Source organism: Hirundo rustica, chromosome 9 (assembly GCF_015227805.2).
Source record: "Hirundo rustica isolate bHirRus1 chromosome 9, bHirRus1.pri.v3, whole genome shotgun sequence".
NCBI classification, from domain to species: domain Eukaryota; kingdom Metazoa; phylum Chordata; class Aves; order Passeriformes; family Hirundinidae; genus Hirundo; species Hirundo rustica.
In genome coordinates, this window is record NC_053458.1 from 11,357,378 (window position 1) to 11,384,913 (window position 27,536).

A 27,536-nucleotide genomic window follows, 5' to 3' on the forward strand; every position below is an offset into this window, starting at 1 on the left:
TTTTGTTAAGAGACAATTTGCATTCATGAGAACTGAAAATTAAGAAGGAATAAGATTTGTTTCTCTGCAGACTTAACTAATTAGTGTTGGTTTAGCTCTCCCAAATGGTAGGATGTGTGAGTATTTAAAATGTTGATGCAGACAAATTTTGAGACAAATTACAATTTGGTATTCATCCCTCTATATAGCTTCAGACTTCTTTGTCATATCCTAATGACATGTAAAATTTCTGGATTCTCAAATACTACATTTTAAGTTTTATCAGAGGACCAGTAACAAAATCCATTTATCTGCAGTAAAGGAGATTTTACAAGAAGAAGTTAATGACAAATAGCACCTGGGTTTGGTTCTTTTTTGTTGTAGTTGTTTTATTTGTTTGTTTTTGGGTTTTTTTTAGTGAGCAGGTAAAGAGCATAAGATCTTCAGGGAATTCAATTACTTTACCTTTAGAAGCGCCCTGTAGAATACCTATGGCCACTGAGCAGACTTCTTTATTTGGTGCTTTAAGAAGGCTAAAATTATGAAAAGTATGTGCTTTGGTATTTTTCTGTATTTTTACAGTGAAATTTATAGAGCTACTGAAATGCCAGTTTGCAGTAGTCTTTCCCACGGAGAATGCCTATTGTTGGATCTCATGCCTTCAACAAAAATTGCAGGGGAATTGAGTACCTAATACAAACGTCCTTTGTACAAGTTGATAAGTAAACATTGTGTTTGCATATGGCAAGATTTTTTTTTTCCAAAACAATTTCAACAGATGCCTTAATTCTGTTCTGTTGTAAAAATTCCTTTCTTTCATTTGAATGTTCTTGTTAGCGCAGATTTTTTCTGGCTAAGCAGCACAGAGAAAAATCTTTGCTGTTTTTTGTTTTCAAACAATATTTTCTTACAAAAAAACCCCAAAGGCCACTTTTTTTTTTTTTTTTTTTTTTTTTTTTTTTTTTCATTTGGTAGTACAGTGCATTTAAAGAAAAGAAATATAAAAATCAGGTGGCTTCCTAGTGAAGTCCAAGAAATTTAGCTACACAATCTGAATTCTTCTCAGGGCAAGGGCTGTTTAGAGCAACTCCCTGTGAGAAGCACATAAAGCTGATTGCACTGTTTTCAAGTTCAGAACAGATCTGCACGAAATAAAGGAAGTAAAAAGTGATATTCAATAAACCAGGAAGATAGAATATGTGGAAATCGGGTACTAGCATCATACAAGCAATCTTGCTTCCTGCTGTGGGTGTTCTGATTGCAACATGCTCATGTCACAGAATGAGACTCTAGATTCCCCTTTAAATATTTGCAATATTTTAATTCTGATTTGCAATAAATAATATGACTAATCTATGCTCCCTCTCATTGCTTTATGATTATCACTTGCACTGCACATCTTGGCTGCTCTTAGCACTTAAAAGGCTCTGATATATAGCTAAATGTTTCTGACTCCATCTGCTACAAAGAGAAGTGACACAGAAGTGCTCCCCAGCCATTTTATTGCAATTTAATGTAAATCTGTTATAATGCAGATGATGAAAAGTGCAGTGGCTTCCATGAATTCTGAAAGCTGCGATTGGGTTGTGGTTGCTGTGCTGCCCTCTGAAGATTTGCTGGGTTTAATTTTACATTGCACAGCCATTAGCTGACTGAGGTTCCTCACTGAATCACAATGCCAAAATACTTCTTCATCCTCCTCTTCCTTTTCTCCTCACAGTGACCTCATTCACCCAAGTTTTCCAGCCCTGTCTCTCATTGCTTTTATCTTATAAATTTAACCTCCCAGTACATCAGAACACAGAGCCATGCAATTGACCCCTGCAATGGATTATTTTGTTAACTCTTGTTTGTGGGAATATCATAACATCCCTTCCAATTTGCTGTGAGCTCATTGTGATTCTCACTGTTGTGCAAAGAACAGATTCCTCTTATCTGATTACAATGAGAGCTTGCCTTTACCACGGCATCGCGTGTGATGTTATTGCCATCATGTAAAATAAGTGGTGTTAAATGTGTTCTCTGCTGGTTAGTTGGTGATACTTGTAGATGGGAATTGGGTTGATCAGATTCTGTCATCCAGCATTAAGTGTTATTATACACTTATGTATAGGCCCTTAGGCAAATGATTTTTTCCCCCTGTATTTTCTGTAAGTGTTACATTCTGTAGATGTTACTGTTTAGAATGACAGAACTACCTTCAGTAGAGTAATTAAACTGTGGCAAATTAGGTAAACCTAGAATGTAATTAAAGTACAGTAGAAACTCCTGTAAATGATAATTGTTTCATTCCCTCGGGGAAAATGTGAAAATAATCTTTTTGACAGAGTATCATATCTAGAATCTTTACACGTGCCAACTGATATGTTTGTCTTTAAGTAATTTATCTAGAAGTAGTTGACTGCAGTATTTAAAAAATAGCTAAAAATAAGGAAAACATACTTACAAGTTTTTCAGCTGCAGACTGGGGAGTTACCCAGGCAAAAAGTTGTGATCTTTCTGTGATTACGTTCTCCAGTCCAGCTGACTGGATGGGGTAGAGGCAAAAGGGAGGCACTAATTAGACACAGGCTTCAGATTGGTTGAATTATTAACGGTGGAGGTCATCTTGTGCAAAACCATAATGCCTTACTTTGTAAATTCGTGAACCTGGAACAAGGCAGAAAATGGGGCTGACTTCACCAACAATTTATTCTAAAGTATTTAAAGTTAGAGCATGAATTCCGTTGCATGGAATGATCTGTAGTGATGGTAATCTCCGCAGTAAGCTTTGTGTGGTGTCACTGCAGATGGCATTTTCCTTTTGTGTATTGTCGTCCCAAGGAAACTGATGATTTTGAGTGAAGACTTTGGTATGGATGTTTTATGAAATGTCATTTCATTTATTCCAAATGCAAATAAAATTGAAAATTGATAGATGGTTTTTGAACCTTAAAATAAGGCTTGGGTTTTGTTTTGCTTGATTTTTTTTTTCTTGTGAGCAAAACTAACTCATTTGCAACCAGTTCTAAAAGAAACTCTGCAAACCTCTGAAGTGCAAATTTATTGAAGTAAAACAATCCAGTCACCTGAGTCCTTGTGTTCCTGCAGCAAGGTGACTACCAGAGGAATCATTTCACATAAAGCTTTCTCAAGTGTTTTTCCTTCATCCCCCAATTGAAGATATGTTTTTTTTTATTAAAACTGACTCTCAATTTTAATAATTCATTTCTTGTCTTCTTTTCATTACAGAGAAAGTCCATTGTTGCTGTGAGTTTCATTGCAGCATTCCTCTGTCTGATCATTGTTCGTCTCACAAATGAAGTAACTTTCCCTTTGATCCTAAACTGCTTTGGACAAACCAGAGTCAAGTGGACCCAATTTCCTAATGGCCAAAGGCAGCCCCTGAAAACTCATTATGGATATATAAATGTGAAAACACAAGAGGTAAGACCTGGTTTTAACAGCCTGTCCTAATGGACCAGTAGATTTCTTTTTCTCCGATCCCATCTAATGCTTTTTTACGAACTGCCCAGTGTAAAAACTCAGCGAGGGTGTTTCTGAGCAAAGTGGCTATTTTAGAAGTCTGCTACCACTTAAATGACCTTTGAAATTTTAAAATTTCTGTCATCTCTGCATTGGATAAAGCAGTGAAGTGACCTCAAAATCACCCTTGATTGAGTAAAAACTTGTATATACAAACAAGAAAATCTTTCAGATTAATTTCAATCCTTCAATCCCACTAATGCAAAAGGAAATTTTCTTGTGTTTGTTGTAATAAGGTCCTAAAAATGTTTCATTTTGCTTGGGCTTCCCAAAGACGTAGTTTATTTTTGTTTGAATGGGCATGAAAGAGGAAAAGGGAGTGATTTGTGAAATGAGCATATGTGAGTCTAGTAAATGTAAAAAGCTAGAGGTTTACTGGATTTTTTTCTGGAAGTATTGCATTAATACTTGATAGCTGTTTCAAAGCTAGGTATGTGTTTGCATTCTGTACTTTAAAACTCACTGATGTGTATCTGCTTTGCAAAATACTTGCTGTGTGATAAAAATACTTGTCTGATGAAATTAGGTTTTACAGGGACTCCTGCTTTAAAGTGTCTTAGTTGTCAAAATTTCTAGAGCGACTGTTGAGTTTTGATGGGGGTGGTGCATTTTCTTCAGACTTTTTCCTCTCCTTGTAATATTAGTAAAATGGAAACTTTCAAAATAAGATAACATAAAGAATGAAGTCTTTCTATAGTTTGTGATCAGTTAGGGCACTGTCAATCATGAGAAATACTATCAGACTTCCAGTAACTGCTAGTTATTCTTTTCTATAAAATTACAGTTATTAATGAGTGAAAATCATTCACATAACAGCTTTTATAGAGAATGAAAATATTTTACCACTTCATTATATTTAGTCCTGTAAGGGTATTGACTAATTAGTTATTATCCTACCTTTAGTGGGTTAAATGTGAAAATCAGAATGAGAGAGAGGTAGTTTTTAGCTTCTTTTAAATATATGTAGGTTTTAATCATTGTTCCTGTAAGATGCAGCACTATTTTGGAGGCCAAAGTGTCTTATCTATAAAACAGAAAAAGGACAAGCACCTGAAAGGAGATGTGAATCGTAGTCCCAGTGAAAGGAATGGGAGGTGCGGTTGAGCTCAGAAGGGTTAAGGCTTCATCCAGCATCTTCATCCCTCTAGAAATGAGAGGGCAGCGTGTTCTGCATGTCCCTGGGTTGTTGCCACAGTGACAGGCGTGGAATCTGAATGAGGCAAAGCTGCCACGGTCACTTGATCACTATCAGTCTGAGCTGATAACTGGAGAGGAGAGGAGCATGCTAATCCATTTTTATTCACCATTGCCTTCATCAGAGGTTAGAAGTAGTTCGTGAGGGCCTTAATTTGTTCTTAAATTTGATAACACGCTTGGAAGTTCTAACAGTAAATGGAAATGAATGTCCTGAAAGCTGGTGACCGGTATCGATTCGTAAGACATTTGTCTCAATTTAGCTTAGGTCATGAACAACTCCTTAAACTTGATAATTTTAGTTGTTTTCTCTGCTATATTTGCACGTTACATTAATATTTGCCAATTAAAATGATAATGAAGAACCTGAACATGGCTTGATTATTGTAAATGCACTAACTTTTGACTTAATTATTCCCTGTGTGAGGGAACTTTTGTTGTGCTGCTCACGTGAAAAGCTTTTACGTAGCTCATGTTCCTAACTCACACCCATAGCTTTCTCAGACTGTGATTTTTAGAACACATATTGCTTTCTCAAATGAGCATTTGTATACTATTTGTATTAACATAACCAGAAAATCTCAGTTATTAATTTCTTAATTGCATCAAATACATTGAATTTCAGCTCATTTCATAAAATTAAGATTTTTTTTATTATTATTTTTGTGTGTGTGTGTGTGTGTGTGTGTGTGTGTGTGTGTGCGCTTCTGTGGTATGTAAGATAAGCAGGAAAGGTCTACTCTGTGAGACAAGCTAGTGCCCGGAACAGATGTGGCCAAGTTTTTTTGCAAAAGGGGCCACAGGATGTCTCGTCAAGAACCAAATGGTGTAAGGAAACAATACCACAATGAATTATCCAAAAATAAAGTGATGGAAGAGAAGATAGGAGAGAAGGCTTTTAATGATGTGAATTTTGGCCTCTCCTCTCCTCTCCTCTCCTCTCCTCTCCTCTCCTCTCCTCTCCTCTCCTCTCCTCTCCTCTCCTCTCCTCTCCTCTCCTCTCCTCTCCTCTCCTCTCCTCTCCTCTCCTCTCCTCTCCTCTCCTCTCCTCTCCTCTCCTCTCCTCGTCCTCTCCTCTCCTCTCCTCTCCTCTCCTCTCCTCTCCTCTCCATCCTCTCCTCTCCTCTCCTCGTCCTCTCCTCTCCTCTCTCTCCTCTCCTCTCGTCCTCTCCCTCTCCTCTCCTCTCCTCTCCTCTCCTCAGGTCTCCTCCTCCCTCTCCTCACTCCTCTCCTGCTCCTCTCCTCGTCCTCTCCTCATCCTCTCCTCTCTCTCACCTCCTCTCCTCCTCTCCTCTCCTCTCCTCTCCTCTCCTCTCCTCTCCTCTCCTCTCCTCTCCTCTCCATCTTTTTGCACCTGTTGAATGTGCTCATACTCTCCTAGAGTGTCATTTGAATCCTGTCACCCCACTGGTTTCTCCTGCTGTCTGATAGCACTCCCTCCTTTTCCTCAGCCACTTCTAACATCCTTCTTCTTTTCTTCACAATGGTTCTCTGTACTCCTTTACCTGCTCCTCTCAGGCTGCACTCCAAGGTCTGGCTGCATGCCAGCTCCTTAGTGTACTTAAATACTCAAATGTACAAGGTCAACAAACCAGAGGAATTAGGGTAATTTGCCACCAACCCAATCAGTCATCTGAAGTGACAGGGAAGCTAGAAAATCTAGCATGAACTACTTCTCTGCCTTTCCTGTCTCTCTATTGTATACTTACTTTCGGCAGAAAAATGAAAACCAAACCAAACCTAAAAAGGCCCCACCCCCCAAACTTCTCCATAGCAATATAAGTTTAAGTTAGGAGGAGCTGTTTTTTTAGGGGTAGGGCTGAGTGGGATGAGACTTGAAAATTCTTATGAGATGATGGAAAATCAATTACTTGGTTAAAGTGGTAGTGATCAATCATTTGTATTAAAAAAGATCAGGAAATACAATGATATGAACATTAGTGTTTATGTCAAGTAAAAAACCAATGATGTGGCTGTTATTAGGTATGATCAGAAAAATGCTGATCAGAAAAAGACATTTTTCAAGGGTGTTGTGTATTTGACTTGACACTGTAATATTGCAGAATTTTTATTATTAAAAAGTCTGAAAAAATTAAGATTACTAAAACTCGATTGTATTGGAATATTTAATATAAAATGCAAAGAGATACATAACTTAATCCGTAATTAAGGCTGTACATAATACAGGGTTGTTGCTATGGTTTCCTTGATTTGTAGCCATAGCAACAGCTTTGGAAAAACTGTCTTTATGTACAGTAAATATATTAGATTTGAAATACAAATAGATGTGAAGTGTTGTACATACTGGGCCATTATGTCTAGACACATTTTAGTTTCACTTTGGAGCTTTTTCTGGAATAGAGGATTCTTCACCTAGAAAATTTGCATCCAGAGCCCACCCTCACTCCCCCCAGTAGGAGAGGATCTTGTAGTAGCCTTCCATTCTGTGATCTCTTTTCTCTTTTCAATATCCACATCCGAGGTGACTTCTTGAGATTTGTGGGAAACTATGCCTGTCTGTTTTGCAATATTGCTGTCTCACTCAATACATGAATTTTGACCTTTCAGTGAGATGGAGGTGTATGAACAAGATGACCTTTCTTTCCCTTATTTCCTCCACTTTGTGCCTATGGATTTTTGGTGAGAGGTCCCATCAAATCTGTCTTTAGGAAATGTCATGCCTATCATGTGTTCTTATTTTTATCCTATTCCTGGTGATTTATTTCATAGAAAATATTAATTTGATACAACTCCACAGTGGTTACGCAACTGAAACCTATCGGAATAAACTTCACCCCCCACCCACATCAAGCTGATGTAATGACTCTTTTTGTATATCAAAAATGGGGAAGCAGATAAAAAGAAGCAGATAGAGAAAATATAACCTTCCTCCTTCTTTCATACCACTCCTACTCTACAAAGAGTTCTGGCAAAATTAATGAACATCGTGTATTTAAATTGCAGCATTATGACATCAATTTAAAATCCATTAGCAGTTTGAAACTTTATGCTCGGCAAGTCTAATAGTGTTCTTGGATATTTGATTGTGCTTCCTGAAAGGTGAATATTGAATAGATTTTTACTCTACTGTCAGTATTAAAATAATATAGCATTTTCCTACTTACGTAAAATCTGAAATATAGCTGCAATAACACTTGAAGCATAATTATAAAAGTATATTGAAGTACTGAACAAAGATTAAAACTGTTCTTGGAAAAGGGTAAGTTCTGAGATGACCTAAAATTCCTACATTAAACTGCAACTGTGAGATCTAATGGCTTCCTCTGAAATGAATTCCGAGGGAGCAAAGAGCCTTTGTGTTGTGAACACTGAAGAATCTTGCATTGCAGTGATGAGCACTAGATAAAAGGAATGTGCATTGTAGCACTTAAGACATTTTTAAAATTCTGTCATAACTGAAAAACTCATCAGTACTGTATTGATATTGAAGAAATCCATTTGGATCATATTATCCCATACCATTTTGTCCCTAACCTGAACAGACCTGGGTACGAGCATTAATTGCTCACCACTTGTGGCACACACAGCTACAAACATATGTGACTGGACTGCCTAAATCTGGTTCCTTTTTTTTTTTCCTTTTTGGCAGAAGTTCTGTAGTAGAATTTGGCTGAAATGAGTGGAGGTTTCCACAAATGAAATACCCCATATATGATAGCCGGGAGGCTACAGACCTTATATATATTTGTGTTATCTTTTTTTATTGTTCTTTTTTTTAAACACAATAAATTAGGTGCACTTAAAAATTACCTGAAATGTAGAGGAAAACTAACATAACATGCAGAAATATGGGCTGTGATGTGGTCTCTGGCCATAAGATAAGACACATACAATTTCAATAATAGCAAAAGCATAGTTAGTGTGTTATAAGTAATCATTAGATGGATCCACATCAACCATGAGATACCACCTTCTTACAAAACTTGAAAAACTAAATTAAAAGATACATAAAGAAAGCAAAGAATGGGATTGATGTTTTAAATTAGACCCTCTCACTTAACACTTTAAATGACAATCACATTGCCTGTTAAACTTCTGAGAGACATTCATATGGTGAATTGATGGTTCCTGTCCCCCAACCCGTGTTGTGTTTTCTATCTGTACCAGAACTCTCATTCCTGGCTCTGGGAGCCATAGACACACACTCAGAAATAAAATTCCTGCCAAGGACTTTAACCACTAAATGAGCAACTCCAAGAGCACATCTTCTATTATAGGAATAGAGCTCACTAAACAAATAGACCTCACAAGAATCCTCATTGTCCCCCTCCTCTTTCCAACCCTCTTTTGGCCTGGAAGAAGAGAGAATGATCCAAATAAGCTGCAAGGTCCACTTGAAATCACTCAGGCTGTTACGAACCTACAGGAGAGAAGGGAGCACAGATAATGTGTGTCCTCAGTGGAGCAAATCCTGCCAGCTCAGCCGTTTTCCTTCTGTATATATGGAATTAGCTTAGGTTTTTAAAGCTGCCACGATTCTGATGGTGTCTCATGAGGAAAAAGTCAAGTGCCAGGATAAATATATCAAGTATTCTATACAGAGGAATTAAATCTGCTCCACACAGAGCCTCAGTGTGATGAGTCAAGCAGTGCTGCCTGTGTGGCAGCTCTGCTTTAAAAAAAAACACTAAGGGACTTGAGAAGAGATTACTATCAGCCAGTGAACTGTGCCTTCAAAAGTCAATCCCTAAAGAACCTGGGCTGGTAGAAATAAATGTCTATGATGGAGTCGTGGGCTGGATTGATCTGTTGAATGGAGCTTATAAGTTATATCGCAGAAGGTTACTGGTATCAAAGATTTGCCATCCACCTTGGTTATATGTAATTTTCAGAGATTTCTTCTGCCTTCTTGAGGTTGTGTTTTTTGTTTGTTTGTTTGTTTGTTTGTTTGTTTGGTTTTTTTGTGTGTGTGTTGTTGTTTGGTTTTTTTTTTTGTGTTTGTGTGTGGTTTGTTTTTTGTTTTTTTTTGTTTTTTTTTTTTGGTTTTTTTTTTTTTTTTTTGGTTGTTTTTTTGCTGCTGAAGGGTAGGGTTATAGTAGCTAACATTAATCTCCCTATTGAGAAGATGCCAGTTGTGTTCTCCGTGTGAAAAGTGTGAACAATGTCTCCCCAAATGAGAGACGCTACACCTAGAAAATTGACTGGATATCATCTGGAAAACAGAAGAAAAGCTGACTTTTGCAGTTAGCTACCTTGATAGGCAAATTTGTGTCAGCAATGTTTTGTTTTAGTTTGAATGGCAGGTGGACTAGAAAAGTGAATGGAGTATTCTTTGGACTGGTAAAGGAGAGCAGAGAGGTTTGGTGTAATATATTCTTGAGTGAGACCAAACTTCTCAGGAAAATAGGAGAGATGTACCGAGCAGATGAGCGGTGAGGCATGTCAAGGGGAGGAAGGAGGAACTTAGTGATTTTCATCTGGATGAGAATTTACTTCTGTTACCGTGACATGATTTCAGCTTTTGTCAGTAACAGTTGCCAAATGAAGGATGGGCTGTTTTGCATTAGTGGGCAGGCGAGGTGTCTCCTTGGTTCCAGTTCATCAGCTGGGAGAGCAGTGCCCTATCATTTCCTCCCTGAATATCCTACCACTACTGCTGTTCAAAAATGAACAGCCTTCATCAAAAGAAGCCCTTTGTCACCCTTCTGAGTTTATACTTGGAGTCCATTTCTCACAGAGATCCAAGGTGTCCATTGCAGCAGAGTGTCACTAGTTCTGGATGTGGGGATGACAGCTGAGGTACACTTTGTACTGGGGTATAAAGTATACCAGAGAGTAAAAAGAGTCACTAAAAATGGAATTTTGCTCTTATAATCGTTCCTACACAAGGGCTTCCTGCTGGCTATGGCAATCAGTGAGTTCAGCTCTTTGAGCTCTTGCCCAGCACTGCTATTCTGGCAGAGATGCACAGCACAGAGCTGACCCAAAGCTATTAATACTTCCCTGCAGGGAGCCGTGTGCCAGCCACACACAGACGTGTGTGGGTGCACATGTAAACACAGCAGCTAGAACTCGCTCAAGAGACAGACTCCTAACACTGACAGTCATGCCAATTACTAGTTAGCTTTAAGGCCACAGCCATCTTCCTTGAAAGCCTTTGCTTTCCAAGTTTGCTCCCGTGGCCATCTGTCACAGCCTGTGTTTGGCAGCTTCAGGTTCTGCTCTGAGACTCTGTGGATCGAGCACAGAGTTTTGTCTTTTTTATTGTTCTCTGAGTGGGTGGAAAGTTTCTATCACATGAACCTTTTCTCTTAGGCTTTTTGTTAGATTAAAATTTGAACCTTAAATGCGTATTTGAGCTGTTAATCTGTGCTACCTGCTCTCAAACCAGGAGGGAACAGGTGGACTGCTGTAAGTGCTGCAGAGAGAGAAATGAGCTCAGAGACCCTCTTGGAGCAGATGCAAATTGTACCAGCAATAATTGCTTTTCTTGGGATAGTTTCTCTTGTCTGGCTGAATACCTCAGTCTGTACTACCAGATTTGTGTTATTTGGTCTGTAAGAGACCTCTATGAATGTTGTATCAGAAACCTCATGGACATTAATGGTATTACTATGTTGGCAGTGTGTGTATCTTAGAGTTCTGCTTAATAGACTTACAGTATCTGTTACAAGGAGCTACATTTGCTGTGGGTGTAGCTGTAAATTCTTTTGTACTCGTCACAAATAATTTTGTAACTGCCTCTAAACCAATAATTTGTATTCCCACCAATGTTGGAAAGTTCATTGCAAATGGTGTCCATGCAGCTGCACCCTAAAATGAAGATTATTTCAATCTGGGGAGGGATGGGAGGGAGAAAAATAAAGTTCTGTGTTACTTGCAATATTTCTTTCTTCCATCTTTATTTTTCTTTCTCTATTATTGATACATTTTGCATATTGAGGTAGTTGGAGATTACTGTAATCTCCTCTTTCCTGTCACTTAGGAAAGCAGTTGGCCCATTAGATGAATAAACACGGTGTTAAATGAAAATCCCCAAACAAGTGCAGAGAAATTATTAGAGTGACTTTGGGATTGTCCTCTTAATAACAACAATCCATCCTGCTTTTTAATCCCCAGCCCCAGGGATGCACATTACTGCCTTTACCTTTTCATACCAGTCAAGTCCTCTTTTCTGCAACTAATAGCATCATTTTTTGAAGTACCACTTCTTGAATTTGTCTTTGTTTCTTGTAGTTAGGACCCAGAGTTTTGGATTTGAAATTGGCAAAAATGCTGCCAGTCTTAGACCAATATTTCTCCAGGGGACGGAACTTGCTTTGTTCCCATTAGAGACTGAAAAGAGCACTCAAGGGTCTCATATTAGTATTAAACCAGCCAAAGTGCAAGTTGGTTTGGGTTGATTTCCCTGGTTCTAGTTCAGTGATGCTGCCTTCTTCCCTCCTTTCTGCCTGTTTCTGTTCTGGTACCTAGGATTCACGTTTGTAAAGAGAAAAATATAATTTCTGGCTTGCATCAAGTTGAAGAAGTGTATTTCTAAGCTTTTACAGAGATGCCTTCAGACTCCTATGAAATGCCTGACTGCATGCACAGGACACACTCCAAAGTATTCCAGGGCATTACACTGAAAGCTTAGATCAGCACTGGCAAATATCCTACAACAGAAATTAAATACCAAGGTGAAGGATAAAGTCTGGCCTTTAGGTAAAAACAATAACCCCGCATTTGATGAAATACAGTGTCTTATGGGATTGATCAATGAATGACAGTTTTGTGCTCAGGTGTTTTTTGTGTAATTAATTTTATTGATTTATCAGCATTTTCCAGCTTACAGTACAATTTCTTGTGTCATCTTGTTCCTAACATGTAAAAAATATGTAATGTCAATTCTATTTCCTATTAGCTCTTCCTTTTTAGAGTCAGTCCATACTGTCCAAAACTGCTGATTTTTTTTCAGCTTCCCCTCCAGTTTGGCTTGCCCTTTACTGCCAAAAATTTCTTTCACTAGATCAGCGGATTTCCTCTTCCCCCAAAATATATTGCTATTTATGCTTTGAAGGCATAGATTAGAGATTTAGGAGTAAGAGTCTGTTCTTAAGTCACCTACTGCTGCATTTTACACAAGGTTTGATTCCTGATGGAGTCAAGGTGTGGCCTCAAGATGAATATATTGATCCAGTCTTCTGGTAGCAGGCTTTGGAAGAGCATCTGGAAATAGGTTTCAAATCAGAAGAACCTGTGGCAAAATTGTGTCTCAGGTCAGAGTTCTTTTTAAGCTTTTTCTGATATCTTTATTAAAATGACTTCTTTTTCAAATGGAGTGAACCCAAGAAAAGTTTATTTGAAGCCATGTCAGTGTTTCCCAAAGGCTGAGTACAGGCTCTTTTCCACGGCTGAACCAACTCTCCAGTAAGAAGCCAGAAAAATGCCATTTTCTCAGACACACAGCAGATGGTGCTTCTTCATTAATCATCTCCATGGCAGACCTTCAAAGAGTCCCACAGGAGTGCCTTGGTGGTAGTGGGATCATCCTTTGGGATCCTCGTGCTGGTGAGGTCACTCTGGAGCTGTCCTGTTCATTTCTGTTCCAGTTGGCCCTTGGTGTTGAATGTGTCTTGTCACCATCAGTGTCAGCGACAATGAACAGAGCCGATGACGTTATTGTAAGGGAAATAATGATGATTTGTGTTGGTCTTTTAGTCAGAAAGGAGTAGGCAGAGGAACAGGCTGGGACTCTTACGAGCTTGGCTCAATTGCTGTCCCGCTGCTGATGTGGACCAAAGTATTCTTCACTGCTTCAGGATCATCATATTTGTAAAGGCTTCATGTTTATAAAGAGCAAGTAACATTTTTTGAGCAAGTTACTTGTGGTTGTGTTCAAAAATTAAAATGTTATAGCCATTTTGACTGTCAGAACATGATTGTGAATCTACTGTCCAGGATAGATTGTCCCTTATTGCCATTGTACTACAGCCAGAGCTTTATTGTCAGAACAACAACAAAAATAATCTTTGCATTGCACTCATGCTTCATTCTGATTGACAAAGGATGAAGCAATCCACGTACTGTGACAGCAGTGTTGGCATGTATTATATAATGATATATAGCAACTTTCATAGACTGCCATTAATTTCTGCATGAATCCTGTCTGTCTTTGATAAGCATGTGTAACTCCTAATAAATTATTTTGGAGCTGAGCATAAGCATCAAGGAGAAAGGACTTTTGTAGGTATGGGGGCTGGTGATAGCTGAAAATGAGAAGGCAAAGCTGACATTGTACATAATTGTAGACGGGACGTCATTTTCAAGCAATAGACGGGGTGATATTGTTTCCTGTTTAAAATTAGTTGCCACCTCTGCTGGCTGCAGTGCAAGGTAAGTTCCGCTGTAAAATCTAAATAATTTGATCATTTGTTATGTATAGGCTGTTGATAATAACATAGGAACCAGCTCCCTCCGCTTGCTCTTTAATGGCTTGCTCCCATTCTGGTGGGTGTTATCCACTCTTCATTTCCTGGGGAAGAAATGGCCCTCTGTGAGGCTGTTTACCTGAATAGCGCAGAAATAATTTTCTGCAAACATAACTATTACCATAACAGAACCCTTAAAAAAAATTACAGTGACACTCTGAGTTTTCTGAGATGAGTGTCTTCCTTTAAGGTCTCTATTTCCTCTGGTATTACTTCCAGTCCTGTTCACTGAAACTACAGTGCATGTCTGCCCCAAATCGCATGAATAATGCATGTATTTTTCTGCTAGTTTCAGTGTCTGCTAAACAGTTTCATATACAAAAAATAAAATCTAGAGCTGAAAGAAGCCAATTGGCCACTCATCACCCTGCTAGTACGTGATTGACCCATATTCCACGTTATATCAGATTTTAACCTGCCTGTTCCTATAATTGCAATTCATGGGCCTTTACCACATCCCTTAGAAGATCATGTGGTACCACTTGAGTATTTTCTGAGATTGAGATAACAGCAAATATTACAGCTGTTTATATCTCCTTTATTTCCTGCTTCTTTAAGGTCTTAGGTGTTTCTAGTTCTTATTCTCTTTTTTCTTCCAGTGTGTACAGACACTTGCAGTTTCACCTTTATCACCATGTTATCAAGCAAAGTGCTTCCTTTTTTTCCCTAAATCATCCATAGAAAGAGCCCCATTTATTCCTCACTTCCTGCTGTTCAGTTTCCTAGAACTCGGGATGGTATTGAGCTGTAATGGAAGAGAGATGACATAACAGGACCCCCCTGTTTCTAGATAGCAAAATACCTTAGATTTATTTTTCCTAACATGTCTTGAATCTTTTTCCGTGAGATGAATTGCTTCATTGTTTTCCAAGATGATGCCCACCATGCTACTTTCCTCATGCTTGTGCACTCTTTCTGCAAATACCATTTATTTTCTCCTGAAGATTGTAAAAATAAGGCAGATTTAGCAAGGAAAAGATCACAAATACGGTGCTGTATGAGGCCAGTTAAAAATGGTTTAGAACTAAAAGGCAAAGTGATTTTTTTTTTTTTTTTTTTTTTTTTTTCTGGTTGGTTTGTGGGTTTTTTTTGTTTGCCTCCTTAGTTTGTTTCAGTCCATATCAGAAATCTTATAGTGGTTTAAGTTATTCTTGAAAATAGAATTTTTGGTCATAATTTTTCCCATTCAGTCTGCAGTAGCGTTCTTGCAGTTTAAATGCCCTTGATCATTGGAGGAACAGTTTTCATAATGGAATAACAGAAAGGATCTGTTAAGAAATTAGAGTTTCATTTCATGTTCAGAACACTTGATTTATATATTCATTTGTATTTTTTGTACATTCAGATTAATTGTTCAATTATCTAGGGAGCTGTGTCTTGAATTCCTGAAAATCTTGTCTTTTTATCAGTCTTTAGTAAATGCAAGAATGCCTCTAGTAATTTCCCTTCACTCACTAAGCATGTCATTTTTCTTTGAAAAATCTAGTTTGTCTGGCAAGATCTTTATAAATATAAATATAATTTTAGCAACTATGTATCACTAAGAGGCATTCCTGTGTTAGATGTGAGTAGATATTATTGCATAATACATCTGAAAATCTGTTTGAATTTTTAAATTGCTAGAGGATTCATGAATGTAGATTTTTTGTTTCTTTCCAAAATATCTAACTCTCTATACAACCATTATTTATTTATAGATGTAATGAAGTTCTTATGTACTTGAGGATGTCCAAGAGATCCTCTGCTGTTTTGTATTTGAGATGGCATAATTTTTTAAAGCGCTCAACACAGAGCCAGTGTCTATTATTTAATGATTGTGGTGATTTGAGAGGGCGGAGGTGTTTCTAGATTGCATGGTTAGGTTTGCTCCCAGTACCACCTGAAGTGAAATCTCAGGTTCTCACGCTTTGTGGAACATCTCTGTGTGTCTGCAAGATTCCTTTCTTGTTAAATAGGTACCTGTTTTGTCAGGTTCACAGCCCAAATCCTGTCAGCCTTTGCAAAGCACAGGTCACAGCCCCAAGCAATAGTTGTAAGAGGAAAAGAGACTGAACAAGGTGAGGAAGCATCTGCATATGTTCAACATACCAGCTTCCCCAGCCCTGTGCTCAGTGGCATTTAAAGCCCCCATGTTTTGCCCCTCCATAACAGAACAGTACATGGTAATCAGTATTTTTGGCCGTACTATATATTCTATTGTGAAAGGATGCCCACTTTATATTTGCAGCAGAAAATGGACTTGTCATCAGCTTTCGTCCATAGGTAATAGGTTCTTGAAGGCTCAGAGTGTTTCTTTCAGCAAAATGCTAATCTGGTAAATTGGTACATTTAATAGTCATCTGGAAATGCACCCTTTTGTGTAATATGTAGTTGATTGTAACAATTATGGATGCTATTTAATGGTGCTATCCTTAAACTTTCCAGTGTGATACTACCTAGAGAATTTGTTACTGATGAAATCATTATAGTGTTATAGAAATGAAATAGGTTACTGCTGAAATTACTCTCAAAATCTAATTGTAACTTCACTGGAATTTTTCCCATGATGGATGTTAAGTATATGTGTATTTCTTATTTTTATAGAAGCAGCAATTTTATTTGTATGCTTAATTTTATTCCACTATCTACTATGTATATATTACATTTTGCTTCTCATTTCCAGTTGTGGTCAAATACAACTTTAGTCAAATTTAGCTTTTATCTGATATTCTTTTATTTTAATTTCTCCTGTCATATGAATGAATAAGGCAACATATTTCCGTTCTTGAAACTTCCCTAGGATTTCTCAAGTTAACACAATGAAGAGCTCTATTTTATCAATACCTGAAATGATGCAAATCCTCTCGGTTTCCTTGTGAGGGCTTTTCTTGGAAAGAAAACCATGCTTTATAATTTCTGGCCTTCAAAACAATTCAGATTCCTTTTTTTTGTTTTTCCCAATCAAATCTGTTGTTATACCCAAAGTTTGCTTTATAGGCTCATCCTTGTTTCAGACAGTGTCTGATTTAAAACAAAACAAGCTGAGAAGAGAAATCTTCTTGTTACTTGTTTGTAGTCCGTGAGGAACAGATAAAATCCTTGATCACAGAGGTAGATTTCAGTGACTGCCCGAGTTCCCAGCCACAGTAACCCTGCTTCCGTGACACTCTCTTACGTTATCTCTGTATTGTTCTAGCTCTTACTCAAAGATGTGGTATTTCATTGCCTTCAGAGCAACAGCCTTACGTTTATCGGGAGTTGAGCCATTCTTTCTTTCTGCTCTCGATCTTACAATCTAGATTGATCTTACAAGAGATTTAAAAAATGCCCATGTCTGTTCAGCAGATTCTGTCCTTGTAGTCACAAAGCCAGAGTGGGTAGATGACCACCAGCCACCACTTAAGTCACCAGCCGTAGAATCCACTTGACTGCTCAGAGAAAGCTTTTATTTCCCATACAAATGTTTCTTGCATTTCCCCCCTCTTCCTAAAGCAACAGACTGACTGAAATATACCTAATTTGGTAATTATTGTTGTAAATTTTCCATCAGAAAACTGGAAATCCATGGTTCAAAAAATGTACAAGATATGTTCCATCTGAACAAAATGTAATTACATGTATTTGAATGCTGTGCTCTCATTGTTCTTAGAAGTAGGCTGCCCTCTCTCCTAAACAAAGAAAGCTTTGCAGAGTAAGGAGGGAAATATTTTTGGCTAGGTTTGGATAGCCCCGTGGATTTCTATTATTTTGTTTAACAATTCCTTCCAAAGATTCTCAGATACCCCAAGCTATTTTTTAGAAGCAAGTATTTCCTAAAGCCATCGTGCTTATATCCTGCCATTGAGAAAATTGCCATGGGAGTGTCGCCTTTCACCCAGGTGGTCCCCACTGATGGGCAGCAGTGACCTTGCTCCGGTGTCTCATCGGAATGCAGGCAGCTGGAGCTGTGCAGAGACATCCCCCAGACCTCTGCTGCAGTGTCAGCATTGGACACAAGCCCGTGTCTCCGTCAGAGGTGTGAATTCCTGACCTTCCAGTGGAGAGGCAATAGTGCTGCCAGCTGTGTTATGCTGACAGGCAAAGGACTTGTTTTTGAGATCCAGAAGTGAAGAAATTGAGCTAAACACAGCGCAGATTTCTAACTGTTGAAAAAATATGGCAATAAACCCCAGACAATCTTACCTTCAGTTTCCAAATTATTTTGTTTTCTGGGTTGCTGGGAGTAATTTGCTTCATTAATGCAGTTTTGCAGCAGGAGCTATTTAAATTTTATCCCAGACCGAGTTCTTTTAGCTGAATAAAAACCTTTTGAAAAACCTGATTTATGTCACAGTCACAGCTTTAAAGAGAGCAATTCTGGTTCAGTGGAAAAGCGTTGGCGTCAAGGTCCTTGGTCCGTGTTTTCTGAGTGCTGTGCATGGATTTGCATGCACACAGCTTACATTAGCACTAACACAATTTGTGCATGTGGCCCCTGTGCAGTAGTTTAGTAATGTAGCCCTCAATAGAGAAGATATTTACAGCACTGAAGCTCATGTTGGGAAATATGAACAGCTGTGCTCCAAACAGAAAACACACATCTGAAGTAAGATAAGCATACTGAAAATTATGTCCTGGCAGTTAACGTTTTTATTTAAACACACTGCTAGGCAAAATTGAAAGGAAATATTGTTCTTTCAGGATTCATATGTTTTGCAGAGCTAATAGGAGGAAACACCTGTCATCAGAAAAGATTTTTGCTGATTATAGTTTTTTATTTTGCTGCATTTCCTGTAAGCATTGGTACAAAAGACATATAATTAATAAGTAAAAGCTGTGTCACTTGTTAATTATGTTTTATTAGCATTAAGATGGCCTCTCTATACTTTTCAAACTCAGTTGAAATCATTCCTCTAGAACATATATTTGCATAAGTTTTTAAATTTAAATATGTTGAATTTTCAATTCTAATATCTCAGCACCTGCTGTGCACCGAAAGTGAGCACCTGAGAAAGGCATTATCCATCATGCTGTTGTGGGAATGTTGTATTTAGTTGCATAATGTCTACAGCTGACTGGTAGCTAAATCCACAGCAAGTTAAGAGGACTTTGCAAAAAGAAGTTTTGGTTAATTTTAAATTTGAGTGATGGAGCACATGCCAATACCTCAGATTTCCCCTGCTGGGCTTCCCTGGAATTGATCTGCCTGCCTGTTCCCCAGTCCCTGCAGGGTCACACCTGGAGGGTTGGAGGCTCGTTCCAGTGATCCCCATGTTCAGGGTGCCAATAGGGCTCTAGCAGGAAGTGTGATAATTCCCTAAATGGACCATGCTGGATACTTTGCCTTCACCAACAGCATTACCTGTGGAGAGGTTTAAGGTGGAGAGCGTTTTTTCAATAACATTAACGTAGCAAAGCAGTTCTGTTTTGCGCGTTGGAAAAGTGACATCTTGAGGTTGTCATTTATCTGAGCAGGTCAGGAACAGGCTGGAGCACAACTCGGGTTTTCCTGGGTCCAAAACTCCAGACTTTTCTTTTGCCTTGCTTCTGAGGTGGTGGGTTTGTATGACCAGGGAATAACTGGTATTTGCCAAGTGGAGAACGGGTGGATGAAAGACACAAAAAAGCAGTTTAGAACACTGTCTTGATAAATGCCACTTAATTAGTTTACATAATGAATTTTGGAACGTGACTATATCTATTAGACAAAGAAATTTGGATGCTTCTTTAATATGAATATTGTATTTGTTAATGACATATTAGTTGGTCAGGGGGAAATATTTTCACTAGAGCTAGTTGGAAAAATATTTTCCCAGTAACAATTATGACATTATAATGACAAAGGAAAAATAGCATAGCTACTGAAGTAGGGAGTGGTGTTCTGCTGCTGCCATTACTGCTGTGTTAATTCAACTGACTGAAATCTGTGTGGAGGACAGGCAGGTTCTGGCCCTGCTGGACAGCACACGTATCACTCTCAAGTTGTGGACAGATTTCTTGGCTTTTTTTACATAGTTTTTTACCTCTGAGGCTGACGTAATACTAGTAGGGTTGCAAAGTCAAGGTTCAGGAGCTGGGGAATACCACAAATAAAATCACTTGTCTGCTTTTGATTCAGAATTTTTTGATGTATTCATGGCTCTGCAGGGTGGGACAACTTCAGTCTCATTCATTGTCCAGATTTTACCTTTTTTGGTGCTGGGTTGAAATGTATAAAGAAGTTGCTAGGACTATTGCCTCATTTGCTGAAGAAATGGTGTGAGGGAGTTGGGACACTACAGGAATGGAAGGCAAGGCTGTCACAGTAAAGTGTTAATGCTAGCTGTAATATTCTATTCTTGCCTCTGTTACAGAATTTCCATGTGATTCCAATCTAATCAAGCCATGTTTTTACTAATTGTGTGTGTTTACTTTCTGAATGCTTAGTTTGAGACCCTTGGGTCTGATTTATGAAGCGCAGAGATAGATCAAGTCAGTGAAAACTATTTGAACATACAAATTACCAAAGAATTCTAATTGCTCCAGGTTCTGTATGCCAGTGAGTGTATTCTCCTCAGTTTAAATTATAACTTTCACTTAAATTTCTCAGACTCCTTTAGTTGAAGAGGGCTAATACACTCTTTTCCCGTCTCTCTTTAGAATGGTATTTGAGAAGGGAGGAGCTACTGTGAGTACTGAAGGACAGCCCAGGCAGCAATTAATAAGTCTCAGAGCAGGATGTGAATAATACTCAATAAATGAGGCATGGGGACACATTGACTAATAACAAGAAAACAAAGGCATTGAGTAGCTGCTCATTATGTCAGTCAGTGCAGGCAGGGGTCCAGTGCAAAAAATAGTAGGTGGTTGGGTAATTAAAGATAGTATCATAATGCATGCACACAAGGTTGCCCAATTAGGGCTGCACAGCAACTCTAATTCTGACACTTCCCTAAATTTTCAGTGCTTGATTTTACACATTTAATGTTCCCTAGCATATTTTTGGTGTATTTACATATATATGCTCCCCCATTGCTTCCTTCATTGCCGAACTGTTAATTAGGTAGAACTACTGAGAAATGCAGTTGGATAAACAGGGCTTGGCAATGAACCTTGGATATCATGATGCAGAGCAGGAAATCTCGGGCTGCCAGAGCTTTGAAGGGTTTACATCAGTGATAATGAATTTGTTTTCTTTGCTTAAATATTTTTAGGAAGTTATGTTTTCAGTGCAGTCTGTTTCCTTACTCACTATGCTATGTTATTTCTAGGCCTTCATGGCTGATGATGGTCTGGATGAAGCAACTTTTAATGAGACTCATGTTCATAAGACTCTTCTCCTGGGGGTGTGGGTAGTCTTTAGCTATGGCCCTCATTTAAAACAATTATTTTATTTCACCCACTTTTGGAAAATTTTGATCTGCAGCTTTCTACTTTGGTTTTCAAATGCAGCTTTCTACTTGGCATTACCTGCCTGTGTGATTGGAACTTTTCAGAATATCACAGAAGAACAATAAACACAGAAGTGGAAAGAATGAGAGACTGGGAAGGGAGAATGAGGGACAGGAAAGTAAATGAGCTTTATTGAGACTTTTTGTCTTGTGCATGCAAATTATTTCAATGCTTCAATGATGCTGTTCTCCTGAGCTGTTCCACCACAGTTGCACTCTAAGTGCTCTACCTTATTCTCAGTATTCTCGTATGAAATATGACCTCACTTGAGTACAAATATGGCCAAGGGTTGAGCAAGGGCCGTGTTCCCTGTGCTTCCTGGCTGAGGAGACATGCCTGGATGTCTCAGTTGCTGTCGTCAGACACCAGGTCCCCTTCACCCCCCTGACGGAGCACAGGGGCAAAAGGAGGGTTACAGGGTGAGTGAGAGCGACCTTTGCCAGCCTCCGTTCCTGAAGGCACCTCCTTTGCAGCAGTGCCTGTCCACCTGCATGGGCTGTCCCTAAGAACTCGCAGAGTTAAAGCAGTCTTGTTTGCTGGTAAAGCTCCATTCTTACAGCTCTACTCGTTCTAGATCTGTCTTCATAGCAAAAGGGCCGCTGGTGTTGGTGGGTAATACTCAGCATTAGTAATAGCTTCAAAATACAAACCTAGGTGATTCAGGATTAGAAAGCCTGAAAAGCTGAGCCTTTTTTCACCTTGCCCTGTTAGATACCATGACTCAATTTGTTTCTTTCCCTTTTCTAAGATTTTACCTGAAATAAAAAGGTGTCGTTATGGTGACAAGAAGTCACAAATGAAGGTGTCTACATTATGTGTCAAGCCGTGCAGACATAGTTTTTAAAGCACTGTTTGTATGTTTTTGCAGAACCAGTTCTTGCACTTAGAGTCAAATGCACTATAATTAAACATTGATTCACGGGAATGAAAGGATTTTTTTTTTCTCCTTTAAGGAAATGGATTTTAGGTGAGTAGTGGAACAAAGGAAGCACAGTATAACTTTGGTTTTATGTCAGAAAATAAGCTGCAAGTGACCTTTTACTTGCACCTAGAACTTAATATTTATTTTAGTTTTCCATTTGTATTAGTCTTTAGTTATATCTTGTTCTTTTGATTGCTTAGCATTCAGGAATTCTAGCCTTTCACAAAATATCTAAAGTTGCCGTGAAAATAGATGACTGACTCTGAAATTATATTTACTCTTTTATTGCAGTTTTCATATCTATTTTACCAGACTTTTACCAAGCTTTCTATTCTTATAAACCTTTTTATTTTAGAAACTGTATGGAAATAATTTGGCAATTAATTATGTTATAGCATAGCCTAATATTGCAAATTATTGGAATATTTTTGGAATTTTGGAATATTTTGTTGAGACTTAGGTTGGTATGGGCACTGACAATCATGGCACTTATGTAAACTACAAAAATTTTTCAGGACCATTGTTAATTTGAGCTCCATGGCTAAATGTTGTGACCCATATTTTCTAGTTAAGGATTTGTAGAGTCACATTTTCCTGTCACTCCCTGTTCATGTGAATTAAAATCAGAAGCACAGAGAACACAGATAGTCAGATGATAACAGACAAGGATCATGGGTCAAGCCCACTACTTACCTAGAATTTACAATATAATCTACTGCTACACGTAGGATGCTTCAAGAAGCTGGTCTTCTTGTGTTCAAAAGCTTCCTCCTTACATTGTTTAAAACTCACTGTCTTAGGTGGACTAGTAGCATTTAAGTGCTTAGACAGACAGAAATTACCTCTGTGAAATCTTTATTTCTCTCTGATACTTGTTTAGCAAAACACCTCAGCTCATGCTTAGCCTCAGATATATTTAACACAGGCCTCATCCCAAACCAGATAAAAACATTGATTTTTCATGTGTTTTGGAATGGATCCCAAAGCATTTAAGCACATGCTAAATTCTGTATTGGTTGAATTACCTCCAATATGTAATAGATAAAAATTTTAAAAGCAGATGGTCAATGAATGTACACTGAAGGCAGTGAAGGTAGGAGACATTTACACTATGTGAGTATTCCCTGAATTCTCTCTCCTTTTTTTTTTTTTTTTTTAACTATTTCCTTCTATCACAGAAACCCATGATTTTGGTTGATTTCCTGCTCTAGTTTTCGTCCACAGTAAGCTTCCTTCTTGCAAATAGCAGCTCAGGATGCTCACTAAAGTATTTGTAAGATAGTCCTGCTCTGTGATGGTTTCAGAAAGTGACACCAGTTGAAAATATACTGTACAGTTGGCTTTAGTGTATAATTTATTGTAACCTTCAAGTCCTTTCTTTGTTCTGGATTTTGCGCTGTTCATTCCCTCCTTTTATGATTCAGTCTATGTGATTTTTACTACCATTCCATCTCAGAAGCTTGCACTTTCACCATACCATTCTTTCTGAACCCCTTTGGAAAACATGGGTTTAATATTTCAAAATGAACCTGGATATGTGTGGTATTTACAAATATTGATTCCTTGGTTAGTTTCCCAGAACATGGGCTGATACCTATACATAATTAAAAAACAAACAAACAAAAAAACAACCAACAAACCAAACCAGAGCAACCAAACAAAATAACAGAAGTCAGTTTCAATGAACTGCTATCCCTCATTCTTCCTGGCTTTAGTGCAATTTGGTGTAATTATCGACACTGTGGATACAGAGATGTTTAAGTTTTTGCAGTATAATACTTTACTACTCTTCTGTAGTGATTGCACAGAGCTTGCTGATATTTTGTCCCAAAGCCGTGATTTCAGCTCTCCGTAGTCTTGCATTTAAAATTTGCCAATTGAGATCAGCTCCTGTGGACCTGAATCTTTCTCTTCAACTATCTGTGCAGATACAGCTTATTACCAGTTTTATGCTAACAATAAAAAGCAATAAAATACATTTTAGCAGAGATGCAAATAGGTAGTGAAGGCTTTTTTTAAAAAATCTACATGCTATTTGCATATCTAATATATATATATTGTCTATCATTGACAGAAAATACATGTTATGCTGGAAATTACTCCATTAGGTGTAAGAAAGGCCCATTGGCTAGCATGCAAGGTTGCAAGTTCATTTCTTTCTCCTTAGCAGAAAATTTTTACTATCCATTTCTATTTTTATGTTTTACTTACGTTAGATGCCCTGATTTATTTCCTTTGTAATGGCAAAAAAAAAAAAAAAAAGTATAAAAAAAGCTCAAGTGGTTCTAGTAGGTGCACATATGGCACTACACATTCTCTACAGAAAAACCTTGGAATGTTCTGTTTATAGACATCCTTGTTTCCCTGTCTATGGAAAGATTTATAACCAGCTCTGTTTTCTGTCTTTTTCAATGCCACGCTTTCCTACTTTAGAAATCAATCTGCTAGATGAAGCAGTATCAAATCAGTTTTTGAGATCCAGAAAAAAAATACATCTGGCCTTACACCTTTTTCTTTGCTGAACAGCAAGGGAGTTTTTTTACACACGGTCTTCCTTACACCTTTTTCTTTGCTGAACAGCAAGAGGGGTTTTTTTTACGCATGGTATTCCTCTTTTTAAAAAAACCCACAAAAACTCTCATGAGTGATCTTTCCCCTGAGCACAGCTCGGTTGGGGTTCATTTTTGTTTGCTTCTGTGTTTGGAGGCTCTGGAGATCATCTGGTCCAACCTTCACCCCCAAAGCAGAGTCAGCCAGAGCACACTGCTCAAGGCTCTGTCCGGTTGTCCTTGAATGCCTCCATGGAAGGTGACTTCCCAGCATCTTTGGGCAACCTGTTCCAGTGCCCAGCCACCCTCACAACAGGAAAGTTTTTTGTATGTTTGACTGGAATTTCCTGTATTTTTGTTCATGCACATATCACTGGATGTTCATGCTGGATATCACTGAGAAGAGTTTGCTTTCACCTTATCTCTCACCCACTCCAGTGAGGTATTTATGCCAAATCTTTGAACAGGACAGTCTTTTTCTTGGATTTAAAGCTGTCAGTTCAGGATCCACAAAGTAAATATTGCTATATATTGGTAACTGTCTTTGAGACTTTGGCCCCTTATGTTCCCTGCCATCCCTGCCTACCTTCTGCCTTATTAACTTCTATTCCCATTCCTTCCTCCCTGCATCTGTCTCTGGATTCTCCCCATAGGAGAGAGCAAACGTTACACGGCACAAATAAAATTGCATAAAAATGAATGATGCCTCAAACTGCAGTATTTTGGGATCAAGTGAACATAAGCAATAGCTCACTCCAGGGATAATGCTGCTGATTGTGAGAGGCCTATTCAGAAGGAAGTGCTATTTAAGGTGACACTATTAGCCGGAGAGTCTAAGGGAGTGTGAATTACATGTCATTTGTTATCCCTTTGCTGTAAGTCTAGAAAAAATCATGTTTCTTTGAGAAATACCTTGGTATCAGAAGTAACCCTGATGGCCACTTCACCAGTTCAGAAATGAATATGGTTGCTGAAGTTCAGACTCCTAAATTTGAAAATACACCCACAGATCTTTTCTGCTCTGTGCTGTTCAGTGCTTCTTCACAGGGGTTGTTTCATTACCCTGCTAATTACATCTCATCTGTACTTTCATGTAGCCCTTTAACAATTTCACCTGTTTATTATAAAGGTGTTTTTAAAAAATCCATCTTGGTTTGAAGGATGTTTATATTCATAGTTATTTCTCATGTATCATGCTTTTGGGGAACAGAATTGATATTTTTGTGCTCAGCAAAAAGGACACAAGTAATAAGTACAGTTATATACCAGATGCAGTATATCCCTTCAGCACAACAGTTTTTTGTCAGAAACTTGTGCAGTCTCTTACCTTCCTTTGTTCAGATCTCTCTGTAGTGGTTTACAATTCACAGTGAAGGTTTCTTATTTTTGCCACTGGCATAAAGTATTTACCCCCAGGACTTAAATTACATTAGTGTTAAAAGAGAATGAAGTCCTCTGTTCCCTTTCTTTGTCTGCATTATCAGACTCATACAAACTTGGGTGTGGGTTTTGGATATTTTTTCTTTTTTTTATTTGTCAGTGTTATAGATTCCGGTCATACGAATGGTGCTGCTGAAGATATAAGTGATTAAATAAAATTGTGGTGCAAAGGTTGTGTCTTAAAGAAAATCTCAGCATGATTGTGCAGGATAGAGTGATCTTATGCTATTACATTTAATGTTTACAAGTGTAAAGTCAAAGATAGCACCCAAAAATAATACTGAATTATTGCCAATAATTGAAAAATCACATCCCAAAAATTGAAGCAGATCAGCATTTACAGTCTGTCTTTCTGAAGCCTGCAGTTGTTATTTTGCCTTATATGCTCTTCCCATTGTAGCTGAGCCCTCGCTGTGTAGCCATGAGCACGTGCTTCTGTTTCCAGAGCTCTGTTTGAGTGCAGTATTTGCTTCCCATACAGGAGCTGTTGTAAACACACATCTCTGTCAGAGGGAGTCATTCAGTACTGTAACTGATTTGCAAATATTGAGGCCAGCCTGGAGTTCTCTGAGCAAGTTCAGCTGCAGTGATGGATGTGGAAATCTGCTGTAGCATGATCTCTACACGTGCATTTCCACAAGTGGTGGGTTTTGTTTGATGGTACACTGAAAGTCATGAATCGCAAGACCTCTTTGATGCAGGGGGGCATCAGAGATTCCACACAATACAGTCATGTTTTATCAAGGGATAAAACTGTCTGTGGAACCCCATGTCTGTTTTTACAAGAGATACAGTTACTTGGTTAACATGTAAACTTGCAAAAGCTTGGAACCAAGGGAGATGTGAAATGCAAATTTAACCTGCGGGTTTTTCCTAGGCCAGGAGGGTCATTCACCTAGAAATGGCTTTAAAACATTCATATGTGCTTTTCTATTGTCTACTTTATCAAAGGTAGTAGCCACAAAATGGCATTACTTTACCATAGGACATGTAGGGTGCCTCTGCAGTAAATAAAAATATGTTTGCCTTCACATGAGAATTCCACCAAGGAATTTTAGAGCACAGCAGACTTACTGTAGTCAGAAACTTTCTGCAGAAGGTTCCTTT

At 38.3% G+C, this 27,536-nt stretch overlaps 1 protein-coding gene across 5 annotated transcripts in view; it reads left to right on the forward strand.

Annotated features, from left to right (window-relative positions):
• ST6GALNAC3 (ST6 N-acetylgalactosaminide alpha-2,6-sialyltransferase 3) overlaps positions 1–27,536 on the forward strand; it is a 233,894-nt gene that overhangs the window by 116,546 nt on the left and 89,812 nt on the right. For all 5 annotated transcript variants that reach the window (XM_040073500.2, XM_040073504.2, XM_058421827.1 and 2 more), the window contains one exon: positions 3,211–3,405. In XM_040073500.2, coding sequence (XP_039929434.1) covers positions 3,211–3,405 — 195 coding nt within the window. The remainder of the gene's footprint in view (positions 1–3,210; positions 3,406–27,536) is intronic.